The 13460-nt window shown below is 46.1% G+C and overlaps 1 protein-coding gene across 1 annotated transcript in view; it reads right to left on the minus strand.

Annotated features, from left to right (window-relative positions):
• Nucleotides 1–13460, minus strand: part of LOC141054931 (pecanex-like protein 2) — a 2173030-nt gene that overhangs the window by 1695114 nt on the left and 464456 nt on the right. The window contains exon 6 of the mRNA XM_073551818.1: nucleotides 2631–2761. Within this exon, the coding sequence (XP_073407919.1) occupies nucleotides 2631–2761 (131 nt within the window). The remainder of the gene's footprint in view (nucleotides 1–2630; nucleotides 2762–13460) is intronic.

The following is a 13460-nucleotide window of genomic DNA, read 5'->3' on the forward strand; positions in this document are numbered from 1 at the left end:
CATGTGATGGTGTCTCCGCGGCTTATATATTTGCATGTTTTACATATTTCCCATAAGGGATGGGAGCAGTGCTCTAGAATCACTGCATTGAGAAACACGTGATGGTGTCTCCGCAGTGTCGGATGTTGATCTCCATGTCACTCTCCGCAAGGAGAAACCTTACCTCTTAGACCTTAGTCCAGAGCCTCTTCACCTAGCCAAATCAGATCTCATACTTTGCACTGACGAGAGCCAACAGCTCGAAACACCGTGTCTGCAAATTGAGATTCTGATTTGGCTTTTATCCTAAGTCATATTACAAGACTCGTTAAAGGGTTGATTGTGACTTGTAGGATCGCTACTACCAATAGGTGGCGCTGTAGAGTAAAAGTCCTCTTTCTTTCTGAAGAGGCAATTTGCATATTATTTTCCCAGAGGAGCATTGCACGGCGAATAAGCCTCCTTACCTTGACAAGCCAGAGCTGGCATGTCACTCTCCGCAAGGAGAAACCTTACCTCTTAGACCTTAGTCCAGAGCCTCTCACCTAGCCAAATCAGATCTCATACTTTGCACTGACGAGAGCCAACAGCTCGAAACACCGTGTCTGCAAATTGAGATTCTGATTTGGCTTTTATCCTAAGTCATATTATAAGACTCGTTAAAGGGTTGATTGTGACTTGTAGGATCGCTACTACCAATAGGTGGCGCTGTAGAGTAAAAGTCCTCTTTCTTTCTGAAGAGGCAATTTGCATATTGATCTCCATGAGGTCATTCATCCTCCTCTTTTCAGTGAATGAAACTGGTCTCATGGAGGTGAAAAGGTGCTCGTGGCACAGGATGAAAAATTGGGACTGTTCTGCATCTCTGAGGGCAGGAGCCCTGAAGACAGTATGGTCTGGATGGCTGCAGTTGAGTTAAGTTGAAGAAAATTTGTTTTCCCCCCTCTTAGTTTTGTTGTGCCTGTTGCGCTTCCTCTGCTGAATTGCAGGACTCAGACCTTCCAGAAGAGATAGTGTCCTGTAGACTGTGTGTGGCTGCTCTAAGGACTATGTAGCTGTCTTTGCTTAACCTGAATTTTATTTGCAGGAGGTTAATTGCAGCACATATTTTTTGATGGGACCGTGGTCTGGAAATAAGAGGGAAGGGAAAACATGTACAGGAGGACCCGATGAGTGAGCCGGGTCATAAGAAAAATGGACTGTATGCTCCTGTGCTGTTGGAGCTGTAGTGAACTGGCCATGTGGGCCATGATGTAGAACTGGACACTCAAGGCAGTTAAAGGTCTGGTCAGTGGACCTGGAGAGTCCTGTGACGAACTGTCTGTTTGTCCGGGTCCCATAAATAGAGGGACTGGGGTCAAGTGGACACGTAACTTTGGCTGGAGAACGCGAGGATCGAGCAGGGTTATGCAAAGACTGTGCTCACGTGATGGCGAGCTGAAGAGAACTGTTGGCCAAACTTGGGTCATATTTCTTAAAGAACTGAACTGTTTGTTCCGGGGTCCCAACCAAGTGGGACCGGTACCAGTCCTGGCCAGGAATGTGTCAATCGTGGTAACTGGAACAATGTTTTTTTATGTAGTGCATAATAAATGTTGTGCTTATTTATGTTTTAATAATATGTCTTTACATGATCTGATACTGATGTTGCTATTGTATGTTGCCGATACTGCATGGTCGGGGACAACCATGGTTTTTGAAGGGAGGTATGTAGGGGTTGTGCAGACAGCTGATTTGTGCCCTGCATCCTTGTGCATGCCTGCTGGATAAAATCGGGTACAATGTGAATATGTGGTTACTGTTTATACTGTGTAAAGTATATGTTTATATATAAAATATATGAATATAAAGTATATGTTTATATGTGTATATAACATCGCTGCAGCGCTGGAGTCCTGGGTTCAAATGCCACCCAGGACAACATCTGCAAGGAGTTTGTATGTTCTCTCCGTGTTTGCGTGGGTTTCCTCCAGGTACTCTGGTTTCCTCCCACATTCCAAAGACATACTGATTGGAAATTTAGATTGTGAGCCCCATTGGGGACAGTGATGATAATGTGTGCAAACTGTAAAGCACTGCGGAATGTTAGCGCTATATAAAAATAAAGATTATTATTTTTATTATTATTAAGAATCAGCTAGCTTGATTACCCAGGGAACCGCGGGACTGGATAGCACGTTGCCAGAGATCATGCTGACAGGAAAAATCAGGGAGAACTCAGGAGGAGAAGTTTTTATGTCTTTTGAAGATTGTTGGACTAAATCTGTTATGAAGATGCAGGAATTGAGGAAAGCTTTATTGAAAATGAACTTGGATTCTGGAAATGTGTGTGTTGCCGAAAGAAGTGGGAATTCTGCAGAATTAGGAGAGCGTTGGCCCACAGGTGGGTGAACTGCATGACACACAGTACACCACAAGATGGACACTTTATTTCTGTAGCGGCACATCTGAGTGTGATGAGGAAGCAACAGCAGACCATTGCCATAACTACCACCCTGGCCCCCATTGCATCATGTCTGAATTTTTTCCTTTTAGGAAAAAAAGTAGTTTTTCAAAAATATTTATTCATCACCCTTATTTAAACTTGATGGAAAAATGTATTTTTGTCAATGGCACTAATTATATAATAATATTTGGGATCTCAGACTCACCTTTATTTGATTGTGTGTCATCTTGCAAAGAGGCAGTAGTTCCGCAGAGGACTTGTAAAACAGGACTTTCCTGCTGTGATGAATGAACACATGTCACTTCATAGTTGATCTTTTTTCTGGTCATCTGGAAACTTTACAAATGGATATATTTTCAGTCAGAAGAGTGATATACGTACATACCGAGTACAAGACATTTATCAAAAGATTAGATAATGTTTATATGTGTTCTTTCAGATTTAATTATACATAACAAAACACTGGCACTGTGAAAGCCACTGTTTTTATAGAACCAGCAAGGTTGAAATGTTCCTTATTAACCTCTTAGTGACAGGCCCACATTTTTTTAAATCTGACCAATTTCACTTTATGTGATTAACTCTGGAAAGCTTCAACAATTCCCAGTGATTTTGAGATTTTTTTGTGGCACATTATAATTTATTATAATGGTAAATTTAGGAAGATTTTGATTTTTTAAATAAACATAAAACATATAAAATATTGACAAAAATGTGAAAAAATGTGCAATTTTCAAACTTTGAATGATTATCCCTTTAATTCAGATATAGGCATACCACAGAAAATCATTAATAAATAAAATTTCCCACATGTCTGCTTTACATCAGCACTATTTGTAAAATGTTATTTTATTTTGTTACAATTTTAGGAGGTTTAAAGATGTAGCAGTAATTTTTCATTTATTCAAGGAAATTTACAAAAAAAGTTTTTTAGGGACATGTCCAGGTTTGAAGTGACTTTGGGGGTCCTATATATTGTAAAACCTCCAAAGTGATACAATTTTAAAAACAGCACCCGTCAGCATATTGAAAACTGCTGTTAAGTAGTTTATTTACACTTCAGGTGATTTTCAGGAATTAACGCAAAGTGACATGACAGGAATGGAAAAGTGTATTTTTACCACCTAAATCTCGCTAACTTCTGAACAGGTTAGCCGGCAGAGTCTAAGGCCACTATTTATCACTAAATTGCCATGGCAAACATCAGGACCACACAAACATGATCTCAGGGTGCTGATGGGGTTAAATAGGAAGCCCCCCCACACACAGTTAACCATTTATATAATTAATAACAGCATCTAAGGGGTTAAACAGATATGGATGGGGCCAGCACTGATCTTGGCTAATGCAGCAAGTTGTTAGCTATAGTGTACAGCCGACAGTTGCTGGATTGTCACCTGTATGGGGTTGCTATTCTCTTATATCTCAGGTCAGTAAAAAGACATATTGGTGGGCATTAAGTGGTTAATCGTTGTCACTAAAGTTGAGCGAAACGTGTCGAAAAATTTCAAAAGTCGCCGACTTTTGGCAAAGTCGGGTTTCATGAAACGAAACCCGACCCTAGGATGAGGTCGGCCATGAGGTTGGCGACTTGCGCGCCAAAGTCGCGTTTCAAAAGTTTGTTTTGCGCTCTTTTACAGCCAATCAGGATCCACGGACACTGTGGGCAACGTGATGACATAGGCAGGGGTCACCACCATCTTTCAGAAGGGCATGCAAGTGATTGGCTTGCTTTGGTGGGCGTCACAGGGGGTATAAAAGGGCGTGCACGCCGACCGCCATCTTACTTCTGCCGATCTCAGTATAGGGAGAGGTTGCTGCTCATTCTGTAGGGAGAGCGTTAGGCAGGGAAGAAGACAAAAAAACTGCTTCTGCTGCTAGCGATTTGGCCTGCACAACACACCAGTCACTGTGTGTGCAGTGCAAGGGGAGGCTATATAGTGGTGTATCAGTGGTGTTGGTTGTTGGGCTGCCTTCTAAGGCTTCCTGACATTCCTGCATTGCTGTTTACCCACTGCTCTGCAAACTGCTTTTTTAAAAGCAATCCCAATAGTTTTTTTGTCCTGCTGAGAAGAAAAAAAAACTGCTTCTGCTGCTAGCAATTTGGCCTGCACAACACACCAGTCACTGTGTGTGCAGTGCAAGGGGAGGCTATATTGTGGTGTATCAGTGGTGTTGGTTGTTGGGCTGCCTTTTAAGGCTTCCTGACATGCTGGCATTGCTGTTTACCCACTGCTCTGCAAACTGCTTTTTTAAAAGCAATACAATCTCCCTTATCCTCTAGTCACTTTTGTCACAGCTGTGCCATCGAGCCTGTGACATAGCGCTCAGATATCAGTGGGCCTCACACAATCCAAAAGTGTCCAGTGTCCACAAGTGTCTGCAGAAATTCAAAATCTCCCCTGTCCTATAGACACCTTGTACCTTGTTTTACATTACTATATAGTTTGTTGGATTTTGTCTACATTTCTACCAAAAATGAGGAAGGCTGGTGGAAGAGGCCGTGGAATTGGGCGGGGGTTGGCAGCTGGTAATGATGGTGTTGGTGGTGGATCTGATGGTAGTGGCAAGAGCAAAATAGGACCGAATGCAGGAGGTGCTGAGCCTGTGTCATCGTCTGGCTACATAAGGCCTCGAACGCTTAGTTTTCTAGGAGTTAGCAAACCGCTTTTAAAGCCAGAGCATCAGGAAAAAGTTTTGTCTTACATTGCTGACTCAGCCTCCAGCTCTATCGCCTCCTCTTCTTCAGTTGTAAAAAGTAAAAGCACTGAGTCGTCATTGGAGGCTCATGTTCATGAACCACAACTTTCCTTGTGTCCTTCACCCCAACCAAGATTGAAGGATGACGCAGGCCATACTACTGATTACTCCATGGAGCTGTTTTCACATACCATGCCTGGATTATCAAGTCAAATGGTGAATTACCCAGGCCAAGATGAATCTGACATGGAGTGCACTGATGCACAGCCGCTGATGGATGATTCTGCTGGTACATTCACTCAGAGCACTACATTGTCCTCGCAGTGTACAGAGCCAGATTCTGACCCTGATGAGACTCAGGTGCCCCTTCCCGCACACTATACCACCATACACGGTGACACAGAGGAAGGTGCACATGACATAGAAGAGGTGGTGATGGATGACCCAGTTGTTGACCCAGATTGGCATCCATTGGGGGAAGAGGGTGCTGCTTCCAATAGCTCAGATGAGGAGCATCCACAGCAGACATCGACATCACAACAGCTGTTATCTGGCAGGCCCGGAGCACTCCAAAGACAGGTTCCAAACATCAAAAGAGTTGCTGGACAGCTTGTCCAGAGGGTCAAAAGATCACAGCGTGCTAGGCCGCAAAATGTCTGCCAAAGTAGGAAGAGTGCAGTGTGGCACTTTTTTGAACAAAATCCTCATGATCAGGCCAAGGTTCTGTAAGAAGTGCGCAAAGACCTTTAGCCGAGGGAAAAATCTGAAAAATTTGAATACCAGTTGCATGCTTAGACATTTAACCAGCATGCACTTGCAAGCATGGACACAACACCCAACCTCAAGTGCCACATGTGCAACTGATCACAACGAAGGTAATCAGCAACGCTACATTGTTTCCCCCACTGTAAGCCCACCGGTTAGCACAGCAGCAAATGTTGAGGTGTCGTTGCAAGGCCACAGCAGTCAGGGAATCCCACTGTTATATCAACGAAAGACTGATTCTAGGCCATCAGAAAGAACACCAACTCCATCACCATCATCAACCCTCTCTCAGTCCGCCCTGTCCACCGCTACTTCCACCATATGCAGCTCTCAAGTCCAGCTCACCCTCCCAGACACTATGAGTAGGTCAAGAAAGTACTCAGTCTCTCATCCGCGTACACTGGGTTTGAACGCCCACATTGCCAAAGTAATCTCGTTTGAGATGATGCCCTTTCGGCTGGTGGAAAGCACAGCTTTCCGCGAACTCATGGCCTATGCAGTACCACGCTATGACCTACCCAGTCGCCACTTCTTCTCTCGCAAAGCCATCCCAGCCCTCCACCATCATGTGAAAGACCGCATTGTCCATGCACTCAAGCAGTCAGTGAGCGGAAAGGTGCACCTCACAACTGATGCATGGTCCAGTCGGCATGGCCAGGGCCGTTACGTGTCCATCACTGCGCACTGGGTTAATGTGGTGGATGCAGGGTCCACAGGGGACAGCGGTGGTGGGACAGTGCTGCCTAGCCCACGGTATAGGAAACAGTTGGCTGTAGGCGTTCGACCCTCCTCCTCCTCCTCCTCCAGAAGCGAAAGCTCGTCCACAGAGCGCAGTCGTACGAGCACTCCATCTGCAGCTGCCACTGTTGCACACGATGTGTCCCCCTATCGAGCAGCTAGTGGAAAGCGTCAGTAGGCTGTGTTGCAGATGATGTGTTTGGGCAACAGACACACCACCGAGGTGCTGGCCAAGTACTTGAAGCGACAAACTGAGTCATGGCTGGGCAGTGTACATCTTGAGGCAGGCAAGGTAGTTAGTGATAACGGCCGTAATTTTGTGGCAGCCATAGCCCTTTCAAAACTCAGCCATATACCTTGCTTGGCTCACACCTTGAACCTGGTGGTGCAGTGCTTCCTCAAAAATTATCCGGAGTTAACAGCCCTGCTCCAGAAGGTGCGAAGACTGTGCGCGCACATCCGCCGGTCGCCTATACACTCCGTTCGTATGCAGAAGCTGCAGCGATTGCTCCACCTTCCCAACCACCGCCTCATTATCGACATTGCAACAAGGTGGAACTCCACCCTGCACATGGTGGAGCGGCTGTGCGAGCAGAGGCAGGCCATAATGCATTTGTGGGAGGATACACGGCCAGGCACTTTGAGAGCAGATATGGAGTTGACAGGTGTGCAGTGGTCGAAGCTGAAAGACCTCTGTAAAGTCCTTCAGTGTTTTGAGGAATGCACACGGCTGGTAAGCGCAGACGACGCCATCCTAAGCATGAGCATCCCACTTATGCGTCTGCTCATGCAAACTTTGACGCACCTTAAGGAGCAGGCGTCTGCAGCCAATGTTGATGAGGAGGAAGAGGAGGAGGGAATCCTTGATGACATTCAGCCATTGTCTGCTCAGGGACCTCTCCTGGACGAGGTGGAGGAAGTAGAGGAGGAGGAGGAGGAGGAGGAGGAGGAGGAAGATGATGGGGATGATTACTTAGGGGAGGAGGATGCATCTCGTGGGGCAAGTGAAAATGTTGGCGTGGCAAGGTCTGGTACAGGGTTTGTGCGTGACTGGAGAGATGTGGATTTGCCAGAAAGTGCTCCTCCAACCAGCACTCGCAGTGCATCATTGACACCGGGAACATTGGCCCACATGTCAGATTATGCCTTGCAGATCCTAAAAAGGGACCCACGCATTGCCAAAATGATGAACGATGACGACTACTGGTTGGCCAGCATCCTGGATCCACGCTATAAAGGCAAATTACAAAACATCATGCCACAGGAGAACCTTGACCTAATATTGGCTAATAAACAAGCAACTCTGGTAAATCGGTTGCTTGAGGCATTCCCAGCACACAGCAGCGGTGATGGTTCTCACACGAGCCGCACGGGCCGGGGGCAGCTTGGCAGAGGTGTTCGTGGTGCACACAGCAGAAGTGGCGTTGGAGACAGGGGTTTCATGACAATGTTGTGGACTGATTTTTCAAGTACCGCTCACACAACTGGTAATACTGCATCGATGGAAAGTGACAGGAGACAGCAGTTGTCAACTATGGTTACAAACTACTTTTCCTCCCATATCGATGTTCTCCCACACAGGTCATTCCCCTTTGACTATTGGGCCGCTAAACTGGACACCTGGCCTGAATTGGCACAATATGCCTTACAGGAGCTCGCTTGCCCAGCTGCAAGTGTGCTATCGGAAAGAGTCTTCAGTGCAGCTGGATCAATCCTGACAGAAAAAAGGACCCGTCTGTCAACCCAAAATGTGGATGATCTAACCTTCATTAAAATGAACCACGCATGGGTTTCCAAGGATTTTGTCCCACCTTCCTCTGATGACACATAGGGTGACAGAAAAATGGCTTGCTTTGGTCCACCTCTTCCTGGGACTTGACCTATTTCACCTTTTGCATCAGCTGAATGTCCAACATCAACATATGCCACTTTCTAAAACTCCCTAACTGTGCTTCCTCCCCCCCCCCCATGGCCGGGGTCACCACCTATCGCACGACACCGTGCGAGTGCCGTTGCCCTGGACAGGTGGGTAGGCCGACTCTTGTGTGCGGGCACTGGTACAGGGTCCTTCATAGTGCAATCAAGTGTCTCTGACGGTGGTGGTGCACACCCGCCGTCAGACACACCGCCGTACTATGAGGGGCCCAGTGCCAGTACCGACGCCCACGAGTGGGCCCCCCTTGCTTGGGCAGGGTCCCAGCATTTGCAATCTTTACCTCTCCCTGCTCCTCCGCTGTGTAGTCTGGGCCGTCAAATCCATACTGTGCCTGACACCGTCTGAGCCTGCCTCCTGAGACACATATTTTGAATGTGTACGCTATCCATACATGTTATCCGGGGAAACGGTACCCTTTCTAACCTTTGTGCAATCACGTGCAATCCATACTGGGCCTAACACCGTCTGAGCCTGCCTCCTGAGACATATATTTTGAATGTGTACGCTATCCATACATGTTATCCGGGGATACAGTACCCTTTCTAACCTTTGTGCAATCCATACTGGGCCTAACACCGTCTGAGCCTGTCTCCTGATGTATAGACATATATTTTGAATGTGTACGCTATCCATACATGATTATCTGGGGATACGGTACCCTTTCTCACCTTTGTGCAATCACGTGTAATCCATACTGGGCGTGAGAACGGCTGGCGAGCTGTTAAGCAAGCTACAGCACCTGTGGTTTGCACACGTAAGTTTTTTTCATTTTTTCAGGAATGACGTTTAGGCCTAATTCCGGAACTGCGGTTGACCTGCACTTACTGGGAAATCATTGTTCGCGGGTAATAATTGTAATCAGTGATCCCCATCACTAACGTTGTTCAGCGGGTTATCTGCACCTGTAAGCGACAAAAGCTGGCCTTTTCAGTGTAGCGCACATGCAGCCACGGACATGTAAGGGCATGACACACCAGTTATTGGCCAATCTCATGTGCCAGAGCCTCACGTGTCCCTCTAGTAAGCCGGACTCGGACCGCGGGGCATGACGGAGTCTCATTCGTTAACGGAATTAAGCTTGCAATGTGTGCATCTGTTCTGTAGCTGGCATGATTGAGGTTTCCCAGGTGGAGTCGAATTTAACCGTAGGCTCCACTCCTGGTGGTGCCCTTCTGGACATTCCTTTAAGGTTCAGCTTTGCAACCATACTGCCCACGTAAAACAAACACTTTGCCTTCATGAACGCTGTTTGGAGGGTCATGACTCGTGGGAATAACGCCGCCCAATCAGTTAACCTGCTAGAGAGATCCTTCGTTGCTCCCAAGCATGACATCACACTCCCTAGGAAGAAGGTAATGCCACTGTGGCGACCGTACTCCTGGGGGCGACACAAGTGCACTGATGCCCAGCCACTGCTCGATGAATCTGCTGGTACATTGACCCAGACCACTAAATTCCCCTCGCACGCTACACGACCTGAATCTGACCCTGATGAAACTCAGGTTACCCTTCCCATATACAGTTCCATCTTACACGGTGACAAAGAGGAAGCTGCAGATGAAGGTGCAGGTTCGGCCTACCCGCCATCAGACACACCACCGTACTATCAGGGGTCCTGTGCCAGTGCCGTCGCCAACGAGTGTGCCCCCCCTGCTTGCTCAGGATCACAGCACTTGCAAAGTTGAAATACTGTGCAGTGAGATGGAAGATGGGGACGACGAGGAATCCAGACAAGTACAGGGATTCCCTAGCGAAGAGACTTATTTGATTGCTTTCAATGTTGGGACAGCAATTTTTGGGGAGCACTATACTCTGGAGAATGATAGATGGGGCCCACCATACACTGGAACATTCCAAAGGTGGACATCAGACACTGGAGCAGCATTTACAGGGCCCATTATACATTAGAGCATTAGAAATGGGGCCCATTATGTTTGGAGCATTATTTGGGCCCATAAGACAGTGGAGCTTCATCCATGGGGACCAACATATACTGTAGCATTATGTGGAGCTCATCATATACTGTTTCAAACATTATATGGGACCAATGATTTTGTATGGAGAAATAGATGGGCCTCGTCATGAGATGTAAAAAGTGAGGTATTTTTCATTGTACTATACCGCTATTTCTCTGCCTTATCGGAGCATGATGAGTTGTGGTATGTGTTAAAGGGGCGCTCTTTCGCCCAGGGCACATGAAAACCTGCAGCCAGCCCTCCCCCCCCCCCACAACTTTAGCCAAATAACCCCCATTTTTCAGTGCGTAACTTGTATTATGAAGTTAATTAAGGTTGACAAGCTTAAGTAAGAAGAATTGATGCTTTTGGCATTCAAATGGGCACTGTAGGTGTGTTTCCTGTCCTCCTCTCACTGCCGACTTTTATTCCCCATTGACTTACATTGGGTTTCGTGTTTCGGGACGACCCCGACTTTTCCCTATAATCGGACGATCTTGCTCGACCCGACTTTTGGAAAAGTCGGGTTTCACGAAACGAAACGCGACCCTAAAAAACCAAAAGTCGCTCAACTCTACTTGCCACTACTAATGTCTTTAAAATGTACCATTTTTAATGTAAACACCATGTAATCCTAGGGTAGCAGTTGTGGCCTTTACTCAATTTAATTTGTTTCTGATCTGTTTCTGATATTTGTATTTTTACACCTGTTTCTTCCAAAAGTGACAGCTATATGTTCTATTCTTGCAAAAATTATTTTTTAGCGAGTTCACAACTGCCCAGATTTCACTTTTTGTGGTTTTGTTTTTTCCTCATTAAAATTCTACTGTGATCTCACTGAGATTCATCAGGTCGCTCACAGTGAACAGTCCACGGGAGCACAGCTTCGGTGACTGGCGGTAACCTCTATGACTTCACCGCTTGTCACTGAAGCTGCACTCACAGCAGCTCATTGTGTCATGGTTTTCAGTGTGAACGGTTGCATCATGGCACCGTTCATTTTGAAAATAAAGGTGTCACAGAGATGTATTATGGCATGGGACAGTATGGAATATCCTCACTTCAGACAGATGAGGGATATGATTGCTTATTATTTTGTTTTTTTCAGGGGATATGGGCTTCAATGGATTAGATGTAAAGGTGAGTATAACTGTGCTTTATATTTTTAAATTAATGTGTAAAACAGGGCATTGGGTTTTATTTCAAATAAAGGATTTTATTCTTGCTGTGTATTTATTTCAATACTTACTATGGGATTAGCAAAGGGGGTGTCTTAAAGACGCTTCACCATTACTAACCCCTAGGCTTGATGTCACCTGACGACCAAGTTGACATCAACCCCAATACTATTAACCCACTTGTCACCACCATAAGGCAAGTAGGAAGAGCGAAGCTAAGCCAGATTTAGCACATTTTATGGATGGGTCATTTTTGGGGCAGCAGTGGGCTGATGTTGGCCAATCTATGCGCAAAGTACCTTCTTTTTTACAGTAATAATAATAATTAATTTTATTTCTATAGCGCCAACATATTCCGCAGCACTTTACATTTCAGAGGGGGCTTGTACAGACAATAGACATTACAGCATAACAATAATCACATATATTATAACAGATACCAAGAGGAATGAGGGCCCTGCTCGCAAGCTTACAATCTATGAGGGAAAAAAGGGAGACACGAAAGGTGGGTGGTAACAGTTGCCCTGATTGTATGGACCAGCCATAATGTTAAGTGCGTAACAGTACAGACACAGAGGGCTAATGGATGCATAAAGCATGTGGGAACATGATGCGGGGAACCTGGTTATGGTAAAAAATTTTGGCTGTGCCATACAGGGATAGATTAGGTTAATGTGTTGAGGCGGTAGGCCAGTCTGAATAAATGAGTTTTTCAGGGCACGCTTAAAATTGTGGGGATTGGGGACTAATCGTATTGACCTGGGAAGTGCATTCCAAAGAATTGGCGCAGCGCGTGTATAGTCTTGGAGACAGGAGTGGGAGGTTCTGATTATTGTGGATGCTAACCTCAGGTCATCAGCAGAACGGAGGGTGCGGGTAGGATGGTATACTGAAACAAGGGAGGAGATGTAGGGTGGTGCTGAGCCATGAAGAGCTTTGTGGGTGAGGGTAATAAGTTTGTACTGGATTCTGGAGTGGATGGGTAGCCAGTGTACTGACTGGCACAATGTAGAGGCATCGGTGTAACAATTGGCGAGGAATATGATCCTGGCAGCAGCATTCAAGACAGATTGACGGGGGGAGAGTTTGGTATGAGGGAGACCGATTAGAAGAGAGATTCATTCTCGTCTCGACTATTGTAAAAGAGAAACAGTAAGAGTTTTTGCGTAGTCAAAAGTAAGAAAAGGTCGAATTCTAGAAATGTTTTTGAGGTGCAGATAACAAGAGCGAGCCAGTGATCGGATGTGGGGGACAAAAGAAAGCTCGGAGTCAAGTATGACCTTAAGACAGCGGGCATGTTGCTGGGGAGTAATAGTGGAACCTCACATGGAAATGGCAATGTCGGGTATAGGTACATAAGTAGCGGGAGGAAACACAAGGACTTCAATCTTTGACAGGTTCAGTTTCAGATATAGTGAGGACATGATGTTAGACACAGCATTTAGACAATCGCTGGTGTTTTCTAGAAAGGCAGGCATGATGTCAGGAGAAGAAGCATATAATTGGGTGTCATCAGCATAGCGATGGTACTGGAAACTAAATCTACTGATTGTTTGACCAGTAGGGGCAGTGTACAAAGAGAAGGGGAGGGGGCCTAGGACTGATCCTTGAGGAACCCCAACAGCAAGGGGAAGATGAGAGGAGGAGGGGCCAGCAAAAGATACAGTAAAGGAGTGGTCAGAGAGATAGGAGGAGAACCAGGAGAGAAGGGTGTCCTTGAGGCCAATGGAACGGAGCATAGTGAGGAGGAGCTGATGATCCAC

This window comes from Dendrobates tinctorius, unplaced genomic scaffold, assembly GCF_039654945.1.
Source record: "Dendrobates tinctorius isolate UK_male_01 unplaced genomic scaffold, ASM3965494v1 ptg000181l, whole genome shotgun sequence".
Taxonomy (NCBI): Eukaryota; Metazoa; Chordata; class Amphibia; order Anura; family Dendrobatidae; genus Dendrobates; species Dendrobates tinctorius.